We start from the raw sequence: 21,422 nt of genomic DNA on the forward strand, positions 1-21,422 counted from the left end.
TACCACTGAAGCATCAAAACTAGTTTGGTTATAAAAAATTACATTTGGAACTGACAAATCTTAGGCCTATTCGTTTGACTTTAATTTTGAAAAAACTCAAATCTTGTTGAAATTGCTTATGGCTAATTTATATCAAATAATAGAGCTGTCCCATCATAACTAACTATTTAATTGATATCTATCACTTATTAATCTGCAATATATTTTTTACTCACACTTAGACATTTGAGACAACAGATCTTTGTGGGGAATTTTCTTTCAAACTCTGGCTCCACTTCAATGCCGAATGAAGTATTCACAAACATTTTTAAAAATTGATCCAATAAATATTGCACATTGCTAATAAAAATTGATCCGATAATACTTCTCTTCAGATTCTACCAACAAGTGGGGGCCTGGCTTGTGTTGGCCTAGCTTTTTTCTCAGCCTGCGGTTTATGCTCGGCTCTGGATATTTCATACGGACCCGTCCACACATCATTACCGTTCCTTCTCATGGGAATCGGCGTGGATGACATGTTCGTATTAATGGCATGTAAAAATAATCTCTCCAAGGACGAACTCAAGTAAGGAATGCTTTAGATCAATTTGTTTGTTGATATCCTGTCTGATCAATATTTAATCATTCATTCAATTAATATTCATAGTTGATATAAATCTTCGTTAAACATTTTTTTATTACTTCATTTATTCACCGACTATTGTTGCACCTCATTACATTGATAGTTGACAATTCATAGTTGATAAATCTTTGTTCGTTAAAAATATTTTATTACTTCATTTATTCTTGAGATTTAGATTTATTCAAATCTTAAAACAATTCAATAAAGACGTGATAATTTCAACCAATAAACTTATTCCTCTAAAAAACTACTAAGGCCATCAGCCGAGACTGATTTCAATCCATATCGGCTGAATTATAGGGATGATTATGCCATTCACTCTAGGAAAAGTAATATAAATATCTTACATCAAAATGTACAGAGCTTATCAAATAAAATAGGGCTGCTGGAGGAGATTATTGTTCATTTTAAGTTGGACATTTTATGTGTATCGGAGCATTGGATGACTGATGCTGAGCTGGAAGTTAACTCTAATATTAAGCATCTACATTTAGTAACCGGCTACTGTCGCTCAATACGAATTCATGGTGGTGTGGCCATATATTCAAATCATGATGCGTCCCAATACAAAGTATTAAACTATTTAAATAACATTTCGGTTGAGTTGGACTGTGAATTAGCAGGAGTTCATTTCTTGAATATTGATATCATGGTCATTACTGTTTATAGAAGTACTCAAGGTAATTTTGAAACGTTTTGCAGGGTTATGGAACTAGCTTTAAGTTATTTAAATAAGAAAAACCGGAAATCAATATTATGTGGTGACTTCAACCTGCATTTTAATAGAAATAGTAAGGATGCAGAACACTTTGTTAATTTGTGTTGTATGTATGGGTTCGAAATGAGGGTTCATGAACCGACAAGGGGTACCAACTGTCTGGACAATGTGTTCACAACTTTCAAAGAAAGTTTGAGTGTTCTAGTGAGTAACTGTCATGTTAGTGATCACTTGGGCCAACTTATTTCAATGAGTAGAGTGAATTATATCGATACACAGAAATCTAAGACAAACACTGAAAAGATTTATAAAATAGTAACTAAAATTGATGACAGTAATATTAATGTACTTAGGAGTTACCTGTTGATAGAAGGCTGGTCAGATATTTTCAATAATCATGCTGAAGTAGATACAAATTTTGAAGCATTTCTAAATACGGTTATATATTACTATAAATTAAGTTTCAACGTAATCATTACAAATAGGAAAACTGGTTCTGGTAGACGTTCAAGTAACAATCTAAACTGGTATACACAAGAATTGAAAAATCATAAGAATAGGCTTGATTTTTTATACTTTCTTTCCAACACATCCTCTGATTATAAAGATATGTATACTCGAGAAAAAAGTTATTACAGACTAATGATAAAAAAAGCAAAAAAAGAATCCAACAAAAGTTTAATAGAGAATTCTGAAAATAAGTCGAAGACACTGTGGAACATAGTAAACAAGGATAAATCAGAAAAAAAAGAACTACTCAAGAACATTATATCTCCAGACAGTTTCAATAGTTTCTTTGCAAATATTGCTAATGAAATTAAGAAAAAACTTGATAAAAATGATACAGTTACATCAGATAATCTACTAAAGAATAAGAATGTTCCTGAAAGTATTGAGATGTTTAGATTCAAGCCCATTACAGAGAATTGCGTTCTGCAAGTTGTTAAGCATATGTCACCAAAGATAAGCAAAGATCACTATGGACTATCCAATGCCCTAATTAAACGAATCATAGATTGTATTGTTACCCCATTCACGGCACTTATTAATGAAGTGATCGCTAATGGAAAATTCCCCACTTCTCTTAAAATTACCAAAATTATACCAATTTACAAGAAGGGCAAGCATGATGATATTGCCAACTATAGACCTATTGCTTTGGTCCCTATACTGTCTAAAATAATCGAAATTCTGCTCGCAATGCAATTTTGCAAATTTCTTGAAATTAATAACTTGCTCTGCAAAACACAGTTTGGCTTCCGAAAAGGCCTCTCAACCATACATGCTCTTATAAAACTGGTTGAAGAAATTCTTGACTGCTTTGAAGATAAATCCTCTGCCGCTGTCTCTTTCTGTGACCTCAGTCGTGCATTCGATTGTGTGTCACATGATATCCTCCTGGCGAAATTGAAACACCTTCATGTTGAGGGACCTGCTCTTGAGCTATTTTCTTCCTATTTGCGAGGCAGAGTGCAGTACGTCTCCGTGAATGGTGACAACTCTTGCGTTTTGCCTGTGGAGTGTGGTGTGCCTCAGGGGTCCAGTGCTTTTTCTGATCATGATTGATGATCTTAGCATAAATGTCCCAACAAAAATCTTCATGCATGCCGATGATACCACAGTTCTTAATAAGCATAAAAATGATGCTCAAGCTGTTGCACTGTCGGAGAGGAATCTGGAGTCGGTGCAAACTTGGTTGAATGCCAACGAACTGTTCCTCAACAAAGCCAAAACCACAACAGTCACTTTTAGGCTCAAAAAGGGATCAGCAACAAATGATACTGGTAAGGAGCAGAAATTCCTAGGAATAATTATTGACCCTACTCTAAGTTGGGCACAACACATTGCTGTTCTGAAAAGTAGGTTGAGCAGCGGTGTGTTTGCCCTTAAACGATTATGTGGGGAGCTGGACCAACATGGACTACGTCAGGCTTATTTTGGTATTTTTCATCCACACATTTCATATGGCCTTATAGTCTGGGGCTGTTCTTCACAAGCACAAGACATTTTCATAATGCAGAAAAGGGCTGTCAGAGTCATCGCCAGGGCGCGGAATCGGGAACATTATAGAGATATTTATAAAGGTCTTCGAATTCTAACTCTATATTCATTATATATATTGCAATGCTTACTATTCCTGAAAGCAAACCCAGAGAAGATGAAGTTGAGAAATTCAATTCATTCTTATAATACAAGATCCAATCAGACGCTCAATGTAACACGAAGCAGACTGCATAAAACTGATCAAAGTCCCTCAAATGTTGCAATTAAATTGATGAATAGGCTTCCTATTGAGGTGAGGCAACTTAATCACAGGAGGTTTAAAAAGATTTTAGAAATATTTCTCTTGAAAACCCCTTTTACTCAGTTGAAGAGTTTATCGACATGAAAATGAATGTAGACGATTTCAATATTTAGAATTTATTAATATTACTGTTATATGAATAGGATTAATATACATACATACCTGTTTTTATTGTAAATGTGACTTTGTATTGTTTTTTATTGACAGTATTTGTATTGACTGAGTGTTTTACTGTTATATTGACTGGCCTATATGTCAAATTGTGACATCCTGTTTTTTGGCTAATAAATTTATTATTATTATTATTATTATTCACCGACTATTGTTGCACTTCATAAAATTTTGAGTTTTGCTTAAATAATTGGTGTCACGTTATAGATGATAGCAGTTAAAATGCATAGATTCATTAAAAATGTATTGATTGACATGAGATCAATAGAATAACATTTTATGGCATATTATCTATTTAATTGATTTGAGATTAATTTATAATTCATTGTTTGATATATTGATATATAATTATTGAATGAAAAGAAATAAGAAATTGTCAACCTCTGTTTACAACTACCAAAAAGTGCTTAACGATTTCTTTTGTTTTTATTAATTACGGAGGAGTACTAAAAATATAATGATATATAATTGGAATGATTCAATCTAAGATAATATAGGGTCTTTCATTTTGGACTTCCTATCTTTGAAATTGAATAAAACAAGCTGTACATGAGTTATTGACAAGATTTCTTTAGTGGAAGGCTCATTAATGTCATTTTTCATGGAATATGATAAAGTTCGAATGGTCGCCTCGGGATGGCTGAAATCCGAAAAGTCAATTTCCCATTAATCGGGCTGAATCTCATTGATGGCTTCAGTAATGTTACTTTTTGAGCATCGATGGTAGACTGGCAATGGCATTTGTAGACTGCTAATTGGCAGAGACCTGTGAAAAGGCGATAGATCAGACGAATAATAAGCCTCAATTTCTTCACTATATATCACACGGCAATATCCTATTTTAAAGTAAACAGAAAGTCTTCCAACTTTTAAAATCTAGTTTCCTGAAAATTCAACCATCTCTGATTATTATATTTTTCACATTCTATTATTTTTTGCTTACAATTTAAAAATATTTCGTTTCCAATCCATTTAAATTGCATATTTGTGTTGTGCATATTTTGAATGGATATAAAAATATAATTGTTATTATATTATAAGAAGTAAGAGAAAAATTGATAGGTTCTAATTAGAAAGAGATTGAATTCAATGAAAAACTAATAAACGAAAAAATATCCTATTTATAGTTTTTTAAAACAAAAAGCGATGAATTGATTACATCATAGTACCAAGGTCACCTTTTTATAATACCCTAATAGAATTATTTTTAGATCAGATTAACTTTTTTATTGGTTGACTTGGCGAAGTTTGGACAGTAATGTCCACTCTACCACTTAACTTTGTTAACTGCTGGTGCGTCTATAAACTGTAGAGAAAATGTAAAACGTAAGCTTTATAGCTTTATAAACTGAATAAATAGCTATTTATGTATTAAGAGCGTAATGCGCGACTTTATCGCTCACGCAAAACAGTTATCACGCTACGCGAAGCGGAGCGTGATAATTTTGCAAGAGCGATAAAGATGCATTACGCACTAATTACATACAACATTTTTTCTAAAACTGCACAAACCTGTTAAATTACTCAAATCTGCCGGAGTTAATACTAATTAGTCTTCACTGATATCCATCATGGCTGTTTAAGCAGAACCGGTACAATTTTATTATTACCGAATTTTTAGGTTGAGATCTGACCTACTCTTGGCAAGCTGCTTATCATCAGCTGATTAGCGAGTGTAAAGAAACTCTTCTTCGCATGCGCGAATGATTAGCGTGCGTAAAGAAAATCTACTGCGCATGAGCAGATGGTTAGCGAGCGAAAAAGTAGATTCTCCTTAGCAAGGTCTATAAAATACAGGTCATGACACAATCCCGTGATGCATTGCAAAATCGCCATTTTATGGGGCTCTAGTTCACCAATTTTCAAATTTATCAGCTGTTATCATTATAGATTGAACAACATGATGTGTTATATTGTTCAAGGGATATTACTTGGATTTGAATTGTAAAATAAATTGTTCTGACAGAATAATAATAGTTAGATTCCAACTAGGAACTGAATTGTTGATTTTTAGATTTGATTGATCGGGAACTTAAAACTCTTTTTGAAGTTGGCCTCGCATATTTCTGTCTTGTCCCAATGCCTTATGAACCATAATCCCAAAGTTGTAAGTAATAAGAACAATTTTTGATGATAAATTAATGAATAAATGAAGCATTTATTATTAAAATTTCATTATTAAAAATTTGAAAATCTGAATTTACATATTATCTGAACTAGAATATTGTTTTTAAAATGCATAATTTTGTTAAGAGCAAATTGAATTAGAATAGATTTTCAAATGTACCGCCATATAGACCCCATAAAATGGCCACTCCATTAGGAACACGAGTGCCATGACCTGTATTTATAGACCTTGCTCCTCAGAAATAAGCTGTTTTACGAGGAGAATTGAGAATGTAAATTCCTTTTTTACGCGCAGTCGTAGAAAAAAGAATATACTAGAGTGAAACTTGTATGAATATATATACTGTGCCTGACCTTTTAAAAGATGATAAAAAAGATAATTTTGAATAAAATTTAGAATTTAGAAATAGGCCGACACATCTAGAAAATACCTGAGTCTATACCTAATTCATGCAGGTGAACGGGCTAGAGTCAAGAAAACTTCAATTAATCTTGCCATGCCTGATTTACTAGGTTTCTACTATAAACTAACACTACACTTTGAAATAATTAAAAAATACAAACAGCTTCAATAAACATTGGCAACTAAAATCGAACAACAGAAACAACAATATCATGTTACTTTGTTGACATTTTTCATCTGATTCGAGGGCGCATTACTATCCCCGTTTAGATAGCAATACGTCACAAAACCAAACAATATCAGTCATAAAATAACCAATTGATTTCAACATGAAATTACTCAAGAAAGAAAAGCCCGTTGAACCCAAATTTCGTCGATAGTAACCCATATAACCCATTTCATAATAATTTTGAATCCCCACTTTTGATTGACATTCTCGAATGAACCTTTGTTTCACTACACTGCACTTTCGTTGGTCTGTACGTTGCTTTATCGTCGGGGTTACAGTACCTTGTTTTTGGCGGTGAACTTTTACCGGTTGAATTTGGCTTGACGGCGAAGTCCTCTTACGTCCCTAGACCTGTCGTCTGAACGGGTTTCTTGAAGCGGTGTTACATAAAGTTGCGGAACCAAAGGGGTGGTACATGAAGTTGGTTTGGGGACACACATCAACCGCTGTAAATAAATGTATTACAGCATTAATTTCTAACTCTTCCTACAATTCATCAAAAGCTAAAACAGGAGTTTATTCTGTTATTTAATTTAGATTTTATCTTGACGTTCTGATTTCATTCTCAAAATTTAAGATTGAATTAAAACGAATTTACTTGCCAGAGTGTCATTAATATACAATGCAACATTTATGAAAACACCCGTAATAAATTAATATAATGCTTTTAGAAAATGAATACTTCATTAATTATGATGTTAACTTTTATATAATACTCTTAGAAAAGGAATAATTCAGATTGAAATGATGCTAACTTATATGATATTTTTCGTTTGGTTTGCGAAATCAAATATAATTTTTCATATAGTAGCTCGGCTAGTATTGTTGGAAACTTGTGCGCTAGCCAACATTTATTTTATTTATTATTTATGAACTATAGGACGCAATCCAAGTGTAATCAACGGGCATTCGCCCAAAACTGCTCAGAACCTTAATTTAAAATGAACAGTCCAGAGTTTATGATTTGATTTACCTACAAATACAAGTCCAAAAACGAGTATCAACTAGAATTATGAATTTATCACAAAACAAAACAAGACAATTTATAACACAATAAAAGAAAAAAATATTGAAAATTTCACTTTAAGGTAAAAATAATGTTTGCCCTATAAGATTCATCTTGTAGATAGTTTTTACCTTTAATTAAATAAAATTAGTAGACACATAGAAAATAATTTAAATTGTATTAAAATTTGAACATTCATTAATATTAATTTCATGGAAAAGAAAAACTTTCTTCTTTGTCTATTAAGATTTCTATCATAAAAAATTTATAAATTTGCCCAAAAAGGGCGAAACATAATGACTACATCTTTACTCTCGTAGTGCTCCTAGCAAAGTGCCCTCCGAAACGTAATCTGGTCTCGCGGCTGGGGAATCCCCACTACTGTATTTAGAAACAGGTCTCCTATTTGGCGAAGGGAATCAATTTGACCAATCGTCGCGTGGCTTCTAGAGCCTTGGGACCAAATAGTAACTGCAAAATCGGTAGTTTGTTATAATTTCATTGCTTGCTGTTTTCCAACTTATCGCACTCCATGTCGCGACCGGAAGGCTAAGTTTTAGAGATAATTCCATAATCTACATTCCTCGACGACTCGGAGCCACAATTTTTAAATATCTATCATGGGAAACTCGAAGTCATGGCCGTTCATAATAGAGAGAGAGAAAATAATTTATTTCGCTAACTCACAATAATGGCTCTAGTCTATTGCATATTAAATTTACTATTATAACTTGGGAAAAGGCCTGAATTAAAAATAGTGTTCGGCACAATACCATTCCACTATATTACCTTTTCTTTCAATAAATTAGGACAGCCAGACAGAGAATTAAACTTGAAACTCTTTCAAATTGCAACCTTGACCCCAACTCCGGCACTTGTCCTATCACTAGTAAAGTTAAAAAATGTAAATATCTAGGTCTCTATATAGATGAGAACCTGAAATGGGATATCCATATTAAATTCATTTGCAGAAGGATGAAATATCTCTCTTACAAATTTTATGTAGCTAGAAAAATTCTGAATCCAACTCATCTTAAAATGCTTTATTTTGCTATAGGCCTAGTACAGTCGATAATGCAATACGGAGTAGCAGTATGGGGGAGGGAGGGTGTTATAATTCCCATTTGCAAGAACTGTTCATAATGCACAAATTAATAATTAAGTCTATTTTAAATAAACCAAGATTTTTCCCGACTGACCTTATATTTGAGGAATTCAAGGTTTTGATAGTTACAGTTATATGTTGAAAATTTAATTAAATATTTAATAAAAAATAGAACCAATTTTCCATGCACCAACAACTCATTAAATAGACATTACCGCTTGAGACCTACTTCAAATAAGTATTTGATATATAATACTAATATTGAAACAATTGGACTGCAACTTATTTATCTAAGTACTATAATAATCAATAAATTTCCGGATCATCATCTCAACAATGCTAAAATTACAAAGAAAATGAAATCATTAATTGGATAAAAAGCAATTTTGTTTTTTCAATCTTCAAATTATTGTAACCGTTTCCTGGATCCTTAATTCACATCCTATTTTCCCTTCTCTCAGCCATGCCTATCTACCTACCTTCATCCACTTCCCTATCACACACCCTTCCCTTTCAGTTATACCTTACCTGCCTACTACATGGGAAACCATATTATTTTCCCCCTCTTTCTTCCAGCACACATCATTTTAGCAATATTGTCTTTTAATGTGTTAATATCATTGTTACTGTTATTGTTTTGTTGTATATTGCTTTTACTCATTGTATTTTTGTGTGTTGTGAATAAATTGAAATTGAAATTGCAGAAACGAATTGCCAGTTCAAATTGGCCTGACTTTGAGACATGCTGGGATATCAATTGCTATAACTTCGTTGACTGATATGATCGCTACAGCTATTGGTGGCACAACTGTAAGTGACATCTTAATAATAAATTTAACATAAATGTATTACTCATAATTTAAAATTTATGAACTCACGGTGTGATTTCGATCGTTTTGACTTGTAAAGCATCAACAGGCAATAAACTGATGAATAAATTTAAATAATTCGGCCGAGCTTTATCTATAGTGTAGGGACATATAATATGGATAATATGGGATGTAGTAAGCCAAGAGGTGAACGTGATTTCTGATCATCATTGGCAAAAATCAATCTCAATTCATGAAAAATACACAATTATTGTTCACTATCACACTAAAATTAAGTCAATTGACTTCTGTTGACAATATTTTCATGAAAATTGAAAGAGCTACGGTCGTATCGACTGCATGCCGGTAGTAAGGTAAAAACACGTGTTTCTATCCATTAGGAACTGATCAATAAACCACCATCTTAATTCAAAATAATCGAATATATTCAATACTCAATATATAATCTACAGGTTGTTTCCGAATTCCCTACCTACCAATATTCTAGGGCAGGTATGGCCAACTTCTTTTGCCCAAAGGGCACAAGAACTTGAAGGGAAATTTAGGCTATATAAAGTAATGTATAAACAAATGCTATTGATATTGAACATATTTCAATATTGAAATAATATATACTAATTATACAAGAGTTGAGCAGAACAAAATCAACAATTTTACTGAAAAAACCCCGCTAGTGAGAACACTGAGGGTGGGCACAATCGTTCACAAATCGTCGAAATCAATTCTTTTCGAGGTGGTGGCCACTTAAGCAAATCTTGTAGATGGTTGTCTGTAAGTATGTTACGGTGAGTTAATTTTATAAATTTCATCGAGGAAAAAGTTCTCTCACAAATGTAGGTACTTTGAAACATTGAAACAATTTTTTACCAAAATTATTTAGTTTGGGATATTTGTCCTTAGGCAGCCTACTCCAGAATTAGACACCATTTTCTGGTATTTTCTGGAAAATTGGGTCACTTTGCAAATCACAGAGCTCCAACTGTAGGTCGTCATCTTGCTGGGAAATGTCACATGTCATGGAATTGTTGAATAAGAAGAGATGTGGTAGCAGTTCATTAAAATCCAAAAATCGTTCATTGAATAACTCCAAAAGCATATTCAATTTCGGTATGCAAAAACTGAAATCACTGGTTTGAAATTCTCCCATAATTTCTTTGCACGATGTTAAATGTACTAGATTAGGTTTTTTCTAGGCTTGATAATATGAAAACCTCAATTTTATTAATTTACAAATCCATCTAAGTGTTCAACTAACTGAGGTACTGTTTGATTTTGACCTTGCAATTTCAAGTTAAGTTCATTCATGTGGTGACTTATGTCGGTTAAGAAATCCATATTTCATAAATAGAATAATAATATAGAATAGAAAAAACGTTTATTGAATAAATAAGCTTACCGTAAGCGAACCTCAAAGAGGCTGCTTGAAAAAAACCTGAAATATAGTAGTTTTTCTTGAACTTGTTTGGAGATAGGCGTATTTATATGTGCATTGAGAAACTCAGCTACTTCTTTTCTAAGCGAAGAATCGTTTTAGAAACCGTTTGTTTTTGGAAAGCGTATTTGCCACACCGTGCGACATGCAACTGGCGTTTGTTTTTGGAAAGCGTATTTGCCACACCGTGCGACATGCAACTGGCGTTTGTTTTTGGAAAGCGTATTTGCCACACCGTGCGACATGCAACTGGCGTTTGTTTTTGGAAAGCGTATTTGCCACACCGTGCGACATGCAACTGGCGTTTGTTTTTGGAAAGCGTATTTGCCACACCGTGCGACATGCAACTGGCGTTTGTTTTTGGAAAGCGTATTTGCCACACCGTGCGACATGCAACTGGCGTTTGTTTTTGGAAAGCGTATTTGCCACACCGTGCGACATGCAACTGGCGTTTGTTTTTGGAAAGCGTATTTGCCACACCGTGCGACATGCAACTGGCGTGTTTGCTTTATAGGCCTAGTCAAAGTATACTTCCTACTGATTCTCTTAAATAAATTGAACCTTTATTTTGCTAGTTGTTAGAAAATTTATTTTCAGGTCGTAATTATATACAATTTGAACTTAACCTGGACTCTTGTAGAAAATTTTGTATTTTATATTTCTGTTAAAATATATCCACCGTAATACTTTTAAAAATTGTTCGGGGGCCGCATAAAACATAACCGCAGGCCGCCAGTTTGCTATCCCGGTTCTAGAGCATTGTTCCTGAGTACTAAAAATATCCGAATATGAAAAATTGTCATAATTGTTTTGTAGCTCTGTCTAGTTGTCATAAATGATTGTGCAGAGTTTAATTCCGTATGTTCAGCCATTATTAAGAAAAAATGGTAAGTGAAAAGACAAAATGACGGTTGTGTGAGTAACTTAGGACTTTCGGGCAGTTTTAGAATTTTATTTAGACATGTTTCGTCCTCAGGGACAATGCCCTAGAATATTGGTAGGGAGTTTGGAAACACTCTGTATTAGAAGTGAATTCTTAATACTGTTGCATTTCAATATTTATCTGAAATCAAAATTCTTATAGTGTTTGTGTTATATATTTTCAGATACTACCGGCACTAGAGTCTTTCTGCTACTTTGCTTCAGCGGGAATATTCATGACGTTCGTTTATCAGTGCACTTTTTTCCTTGCCTTTGTGGTGCTAGATGAGAGAAGGCTGGCCAATAATAGAAACTCCGTATTTCCTTGCCTCAAACTGAATTTCAAGCGTATAGAGCAGAAGCAACAGGAGAATAATTCATTTTTCAAACGTATTCTACTAGCATCGTTCTCAAATGTGTTTCTTACAAAAATCGGCAAGGTAAGTGCTATGGTGATTATAGTTAATCAGGTAATTGAGTTATATTAAGACTAGCCAACAGGCTCGCTTCGCTCGCCATATCCGTCTAGGACCCCCGACTTGATCGTCCAAAAATAAGATCAGCGGGCTCGCTTCGCTCGCCTGCACTTTTCATTTGAGCATGCTTCATTCCATCAGAAAGTCAAAGTACTGAGAAAACGCAAAAAAGCTGAGAAAAACGAAAGTCACCTTATCACAAAATTTTTAGACCCCAGCTAAACCTCTATAGTAAATTTGAACATTTTCTGTCTATTATTGATGAAAGAACTGAGCTAATTTTGGGCGTATTTTTGGCGTTATTTCAAATTCCTTCTAACCCAACATTATTACACACTAGCTGAGCTTCTGTACTAAATTTGAACAATTTATGTTTATATGTTCTCGATAAATCTGAGAAAAAGCAAAAAAAAAAAAACGCTGGAAAAACGCTAATTTTGGGCGTATCTTTGACGTTATTGCAAATTCCTTCTAACACAACGTTATTTCACCCTAGCTGAGCTTCTGTACAAAATTTGAACATTTTCTATTTATTTGTTCTTGATAAAGCTGAGAAAACGCTGGAAAACGCAGATTTTTGGCGTATCTTTGGAAATTTTTCCAAATCCGTTCTTAGTGTGCCTCTAAAGGGCCAACTGAACATACCTACCAAATTTGAACGTTTTTGGTCCGGTATATTTTTTTGTTCTGCGAGTGAGTGAGTCAGTGAGTGAGTTAGTCAGTCAGTCAGTGAGTGCCATTTCGCTTTTATATAATATATAGATAATAAAAAAGGTCACTATTACAATGTTCATTTCTGAATCCAATTGTTTGGAGATGTTTCCTGAAGTGGTCATGTCATTTATAGCTGTTATGTAGCTAAGGTGAACGTGATATATTCGAGTTCAAAATTTAAGTGGTTTTATTTTTTATTTTGTGAATTTAATGTTTGTTTCATGTTTTCACAAAAGTTTTATTATCAATCGATTCAAATTTAAAATTGTTTGTTTTATTCTAATCTATATTTTCAGATTATGATGTGGTGTAGAAATTGAAATGGACATAACCTATGCATATTTGGACAATTTGAAACTAAATTAGGAAATTGAAGAAATTTTGGGCAATAGCCTTTTTTTTATTTTCCGATCGTTGTATTGTTTTTGCTAACCTAATAAATAAATAATGTCCAGTCATCAGAGCAATCAACTGCTTGACCTGACCTCTACCCGACCTCACCAGCCAGCTGGCGAAGTAAGAGCTTGCGTCTGCTAGCTGCCTTTTGGCAAGTGCATGACCAGTATGACCTTGCCATTGCTGGTGATGTAAGTCCCTGGACCATTCACTTATTGTGTGAAAGGCAGTTCTTTTACTCATGCCACAGCTTGGCTCTGGACCAAAGAATGGCATACTGGAACCCCGCTTAGAAGCCCATCTGCACGCTCGTTACCACCTATGCCTACATGGCCAGGTACCCAACCAAGATGCATAGAGTTGCGTGTTGCAAGCCTGCTGAGTGTTTTTTGACACTGAGCTGAGGGCTGCCTGACAATCTGACAAAATTACTACGTGCTTGTCGCAATAGCGTCCGGCAATGCCTATTGGCACAAGCCATGATGCCCCAAATTTCTGCCAGAAAGATAGTACAGTATTTATTTATTGTCACATTATATCAAGTTTGAGTTTCACTCATATGACTGGTGACATGTCAATATTACTAAATTTAAATTATTAGATAATTACTATACAGTATTGTCAGGCAGTACTGGCTACAGTACAGGCTATACTTATTGTATATATAAGTAAAATAATAATAAAAAATGCATGATATTATTATTTATAATAAATAAATACATAGAATGCCTTAATGTTTATATTGTCTATACTACTAAATTAAAATTGTGAAATTGAGTACACGGTTTTTTCAATTAGAAATATTCTGACTGCTTTTTTGAAAAATTTTACCGAATTTATGTCTCTAATGGCTGCTGCTAGTTTATTGTAAAATCTCATTCCGGCGTAAAAGGGAGTTTTTCCATGAATGTGCGCCTATGAATTGGGTAGGCAATCAGGTTTCTATGACGCGTATTATACTCATGGCTATTTGTGCACAAGTGAAATTGGTGAATGTTTAGTTTAACAAAAACTAGCAATTGATATAAGTATATAGAAGGCAGTGTAAGAATGTCAACGTCTTTAAAATACGTTTTACAAGAGTCTCTTGCTCGTAATCCACAAATCACTTTTAATATCTTCTTCTGGATAATGAAGATTTTTTGGCTATCAACTGAATTCCCCCAAAAAATTGTCCCATAGCTCAAGTAGGAATAGGCATAAGCATAATAAACTGCCAAAAGGGTGTTTCTGTCAAGAGAGTGAGATAGTGTTAGTATAACAAAATAGGCACGGTTCAATTTTTTGTCAAGTATTGAATATGTTCTTTCCAAGAGAAATTCTGATCTGTAATTAGACCGTTGAATTTAATTGATGAGAATGATGTTAACCGAACTTCTATTGTTGGAAGTTGAGTTCTATTTACAGCTGCTAAACTACGGGTTGCTGTGAATTGGATCAAATGTGTTTTATTATAGATCAAAGTGAGGTCATTTGCTTCAAACCATTCTGCCATTACTTTCAGAGCACTGTTTAATTTATTTGCTAGTGTTATCTCATTAGAGCCTGATGATAAGGCAGTTGTATCATCAGCATACTTAATTAATTTTGAGTCAGGTCATTAGATAGATCATTAATATACACTAAAAAAAGCAAGGGTCCCAGGACAGAACCTTGAGGTACTCCATTTGGAACTTTTCTAAATGAAGATGTTCTTTTAGATTATCTATCTCTTACACATTGTTGTCTACTCTGAAGATAAGATGCAATCCATTTAAGAGCAGTACCTGCTACTCCATAAAAGCTTAATTATTTTAGCAGGAGCTCGTGATTTACACAATCAAATGCTTTTGACAGATCACAGAAGATGCCAGCAGCTTGCTGCGACCTGTCAATTGCAAGTGATATATTCTTTGTGAACTCAAAAATTACACCAACTATGTTCCTACTTTTACGGAAACCGAGTTGCCAGCCTACATACAACCGTCATTTCATACATTTTTAAAAATACAGGAAGTATTGCAATTGGTCGATAATTACCTATATTTTCAAGGTATCCATTTAAAAAAGGCAAAACACTACTATATTTCAGGATGTCGGGAAACACTCCATGTCTAAACGATTGATTGATTAGGAAAGTCAAGGGTTCAACCAAATGCATAAAACATCTTTTTAAGAGGAAAGGAGGAAACTAATAATAATAATAATAATAATAATAATTTTTATTTGTTCAATACAGTACAGTCATTATGAATCACAACTATACAATTGAACATTGTCATGTACAAAGAAAATCTCTTCAATATTTAACAAAAAAAAATATTTAACATAATAAAAATATATATATAGCCTATATGATATTACACATAATGTCACATAAAAATTCATTCACATTATAAAAACTTTTTTCAACAAGGAACTTATGAAGATCTTTTTTGAAAGTCATGCTCCTAAAATCTATATTACCAGGCAACTTGTTTAGAAATTTTGTCCCTATGTAGCTAGTTTTTTTCTCAAAAAGAGTTAGCCTGTGAGGCTGAACGATAAAGTTGTTCCTGTTTCTTGTGAAGTGTGAATGTACCTGTGCATTGGTCGTTAAACTGCCCATATTCTTAATCACATATAATAAAGTTTTAAAAATAAAAATACAAGGTACAGTGAGTATGCACAGCCTTTTAAAATAATCTCGACAAGGATGATTGAACCCCAATCCCACTAAACACCTAATAGCCCGCTTTTGCAGAATGAATATCTTATTTATGTTCTGCAGAGACGTGTTACCCCAGAGCTCAATTCCATATACAATATGTGAATGAATGAGTGCGAAATATAACGTTTTTCCTTTCTCAGGAGGCACACACTTGACTATGTTTCGCAGAGCAAATAAACTGCTACTGATTCTCTTCGCCAGTCTGTCAGTATGGGCATTCCATGAGAGATCCTTATCCACAATCAGTCCCAACAGACTCGCCTCTGTCACATTCTCCACAATAGAGTCACCAATGCTAATTACTGGTTCAAATACATAATGTTTGAAACCAAATTGAAGGCACTTACTTTTTTTAGGGTTCACTGACAATAATGATTTATTATAATATTGTACAACAGAATTTGTCTGTAGATTTGCTTCCACATCCAGTTCATTGAGGCTGTTGTTGAACATTATTGTTGTATCATCAGCGTATAATGTGATACCCACCTCTACTGGGACTGACGATTGCAAATCATTTGTATAAATAATAGAAAGCAATGGACTCAGAATGGATCCTTGCGGCACACCTCTTGTAACACTCAGTCGCATTGATTCAGCCACCTGGGATTGAGAGTCAATAGCAACAAATTGAAATCGATTTGTCAAATAGGACTTGATTAAACTACAACCGATTCCTCTAATTCCTACCTCTGAGATCCTACTGATAAGTATATCAACATCAACACTGTCAAACGCTTTGGACAAATCCAAAAGTGTACCAATAACAAAGTTGTCATTATCAACCTGATCAATAACACTCTCAATAAAGGTTATAGCCGCAGTTATTGTTGATTTGCCTCTCACAAAACCATTTTGACAGGACGAGATTAAGTCAAATCGCTCTAGATAATCCATTATTCTATTATAAATTAGTTTCTCAAACACTTTGGATAGAGCTGGCAAAATAGAAATGGGCCTATAGTTATTCACATCTGTTTTCACACCCTGCTTGAACAATGGTTTAACCTTGGCAATTTTTAGTAGATCTGGAAATATTCCAGTTTCTAAGGCATTATTTATTATGAAAACTAGTGGATCAACTATTTCATTACTACATTCCTTAATTACATCCACCGGGATATTATCAAATCCAACGCTATTTTTTGATTTGAGACTTCTTATTATTTCGAGTATTTCTCTACTACATGTTGGAAAGAAGAATAGGCTATTTCTACAATTTGATTTATTTATAGAGGGGGCGTCATTAATTCGTAGATTTGATTTTGGAACATTGATAGTGGGTGCCATTGATATGAAGCAATTATTAAATGCATCAGCTACCTGCTTAGAATCTGTTATAACTTTCCCATCTTCTTCTAGTTCTATATTTGGCCGTAAAGGTTTTTTCCTACCTCTTAATTCATTTATGATCTTCCAGCTTGTTTTTGATTTATTTGAAGATTTCAAAATTAAATTACTTATATATTGCTTTTTTGCTTGAACAACTTTATTATCATACATTTTTTGAATACGTTTTAATGGCTCCTCTTTGATACTTACACCATTATTAATATTGTGTTTAGCTAGTTTTAGAAGATTTCTTATTTGCACAATTTCATCCGTGATCCTCTAAATTTCTTTTTCTTCTGAGTCTTTTTACGTTGACGTTTTAAAGGGCAGATTATTTTCAAGTGATTGAGTAAAGTTTCATGGAACCGCGCAAATTGGTTGTTTACATCTGATGCATTATAAACTAATGTCCATGATTTATCACCGAGAGATTTTTTAAGTTTTATTACATTCCCTTGGGAGAAATTATGGATTGGAGTGTTAAATAGTATCTGATTAGTCTGGGATCTCTTGAAAATATGAGCGTATTGCGTATGAAAAACCTGTGCCGTATGATCTGATAACAGTGTGTGAAGAATATGTACAGCATAAGATTCTACTTCAATATTAGTAATAATATTGTCAATGTCTGTCCTACTTACTCCAGAAACTCTTGTGGGCTCTTTAATGGTATAATGCAAATCAAATTGGTTTAGAATATTAATCAAGTTCCTATGTTCAGGAGAACTATTTAGTACATTTATATTATAATCGCCAGCAACAATAACTTTATCATGAGCATGACTACATATCCGATCAAATAACATTTCAAGCCCTTTAAAAAATACACTAATGTCACCGCTTGGGGATCTATACAAGCCAACAATAGTATAGGAATGTCCACCAATCTTAAAACCAAAGCCACACATTTCAATACCTCGGATATTACATAAATCAGCAGTATTCACAATTGTAAACTTACAATTAATGACATCTAAAAATTCAAGACTTGCATATATCGCTACACCTCCTTTCCTCATATTAACTCTGTTATAACTACATACTAAAAACATATCATTTATTGTCAGAGAACTAATTTCAAAGTCTTTCAAACCATGCTCAGTCAAAATAAGAATATCAGGTTGTTCATCTTCCACTAGCGTGTCCAAAAGGTTCACCTTACTAATAATTCCATCAATATTCTGATGTATTATTTTCAAATTACATGAGTCTTTTAAATATTTTTCATCACTACTTTCAACTCTCGGTGAATCTTTCATTTCAGATATTTTATTTTTATTTACACCCCTAGCATAGCCAATTAGTTTTCCTCTTTCTTTATTAAACTGAAAACCTTATCACACATTTCACTTATTTTATTTGAGCCTAATGTATTTAAATGTACACCATCTTTGCCTAGACATTCCTTGATGTTGATGAAACTGTTGGGGTTTACAAATAATACACCTAATTTGTCGCACTCAGTTCTGATGGAATCATTAATCCTATTGATGTATGAGTCACTCACTGAACGTCTTAGTATTATGCCGCTAATTATTATTTGTGATGGACTGAAACATTGTTTAGCTGTTCTTATCAAGTTTCTCATTTCATTCAACAAAGATTCTTCAGTATCTCTTCGAATTGAATTAGTACCAACATGGACTAATACACTGTTATAGTTCTGTTTTGAAGATGTTTTATACTTATTTTGTATCACCCGAGCTAACTGATCAATTCGTATTCCTGGTCGAACATCAACGGTACAGTTTTGAGGAGTCACGTTTTTCACCATTGAATCACCTAACACAAGATACTTGTTTCCAGAATTATTGTGTTTTTCCTTCTGGTATTTTGTAGATTCCCATTTGAAGCGGTTTGATTGAGCGCTTATTGTTTGAGATTTATCACCATTAACATTTGAGACGCTTAATCGTCTTGACTGAACTATTGTTTCAATCCCTACCCGCTTGTCACAATCCTCGTTCGATCTGAATTTCAGCACCTCTTCGTACTTATTTTTCCACTTATTAGCATTATTCCTAGACAAATTAGTTTCAATCCTTAAAGCGTTGTTATCAGCCTCCAAAGTTTCAATTGTCACAGTCATGCGCTTAAGTTGATCTTCAACTGCGAAATTCTTTTCATCAAATTTCAGTGTCATCAACCTGATATATTCCTTCTGAGAATCTACTTGTTTCTGGAGCGATTCAATTTGCGTTTTCAAATCCTGAGAGTGAGCAATCAAATCATCACGCTGTTGGAGAAGCTCTACTGCGCGCAAGCTAGGTGGTGTATTAGCTGATGAGACTGTTATTGATGTTGGAGTGTTTACACCCATATCACATGTCATAGGGAGAGATAATGCACTTGTTTTGCAATTTCGAGGAGTAGTCGGAGATTTATCAATGTATATCGAAGTTGATTCACCTATAGAGTTGTCACTGCTCATATCATCATTTGCAAGATCCAAATCCAGAGCCGGATGACTGTGCTGCCTGCTTGTCTCCAATATTCTATTTACACAGGCATTCGTTTACAAAGTGGATGGACAACCATTTCTAAGACATCTCCAAGATATTCTGCCATCCAACATTACACGATCTTTTCGATAATTGAATCCATTTGTCTCAATAGCATCTTTCCCCCTCTGTGTTGAAAATTTTCTTATCACTGAAGACATAATACAAATCGAAATCAATAGCAATCGTATATTCCGTGTTTATTTCATGATCAAGAATTATTTTTTGCATAAGTTATAGTACAAACTTTAGTCATATACGATGCCGAACTATCTTTGAAAAAAATGAGAAAGTGGCATATCATCATAGAGAAAAGGAAATAATGGGAAAATGGGTAGGAATATAATATTAGGAATGCCGAGAGAGCAATCACGGCGCTGTATATGGAAGCTCCTGATAATAAGGACAAGGTCAAGGAGACTCTAATTAAACTGCAGTCACGTATCATAAAAGAGCGAGATATCGTTCCACTATACAGATGGAAGAAGTCGGTTCAAAAATTGCCGCGGTTAGTTGTCATGGTTACACGTAAACAAAAAGTCAGCTGGAGTTCACCGGCTTCACGACGGGAGCAACAGAGATAACGGCCGGTTGAAAAACAGTTTGTTTTGGCGTTAACAAAGTGAAGACTTCACTCACTACAGCCAGCCGCAATCCAGATGTGATAAGGGTCGTAGTGGAATCAGTCGAATCGGAACGATAACGAAATAGCAAGCGTATGCCGGTCACGAAAAATGGATTCCAATAATAAATTGTTCTGATCTAGTGCGTTTGATTTGCTGATATTAGCCATTCACCGTTTTTGCAGTTATGGAATACGATAGAAACAGGTACTTCACACTTTCATTAATCAATTAAATGCTAAAAATTGTACACTTTCTAGCAAATTACCACTATAAAATGTCAAAAACTACGGAGCTATAATACTAGTCAACTACAACGTTTGGCGCATGCGCCATTGTATTCATCCCACCAAGGGGCTCTCGACTCACTCATTTTATTTATGAAAGTAATCATCTCTTTGTCTGTTACTGGAGTAAATGAAATTAATATATTATTGGATTTTATCTGTCTATTGCAGCAATAATGGAGAGCAGTCTGCATATTCATATTTAAATTTAAGGTTTCACAAATGTTGGCAAAATAAGCATTGAAAGAGTCTAAAGTGGATTCTACTGGAGCCTCATCAAATATGTTGGATGGATCTAATTCTTTTGTATTTATGTTTGTTTCTTCCTTGACTATCTTCCATGCCATTTTTGTTCTGTTGTCAGCCTTTCTTATCCTGTCTCCATTATACATTATTTTTGCAAGTCTGATACACCTATTCAGAATTTTTTTATGTTGCCTCACATATGTCTTAAATCGGGGGCAGTCATTCAACCTACATTGCAGATGAAGCTCCCTGGCTCTAGAGCACGATTTACGGATACCAGATGTTATCC

At 34.0% G+C, this 21,422-nt stretch overlaps 1 protein-coding gene across 1 annotated transcript in view; it reads left to right on the forward strand.

Annotated features, from left to right (window-relative positions):
• Positions 1-21,422, forward strand: part of LOC111052476 (NPC intracellular cholesterol transporter 1 homolog 1b) — a 107,388-nt gene that overhangs the window by 22,825 nt on the left and 63,141 nt on the right. Inside the window, exons 8-10 of the mRNA XM_039443094.1 lie at positions 375-565; positions 9,391-9,496; positions 12,055-12,309. Coding sequence (XP_039299028.1) covers positions 375-565; positions 9,391-9,496; positions 12,055-12,309 — 552 coding nt within the window. The remainder of the gene's footprint in view (positions 1-374; positions 566-9,390; positions 9,497-12,054; positions 12,310-21,422) is intronic.

Source organism: Nilaparvata lugens, chromosome X, assembly GCF_014356525.2.
Source record: "Nilaparvata lugens isolate BPH chromosome X, ASM1435652v1, whole genome shotgun sequence".
Classification (NCBI taxonomy): Eukaryota; Metazoa; Arthropoda; class Insecta; order Hemiptera; family Delphacidae; genus Nilaparvata; species Nilaparvata lugens.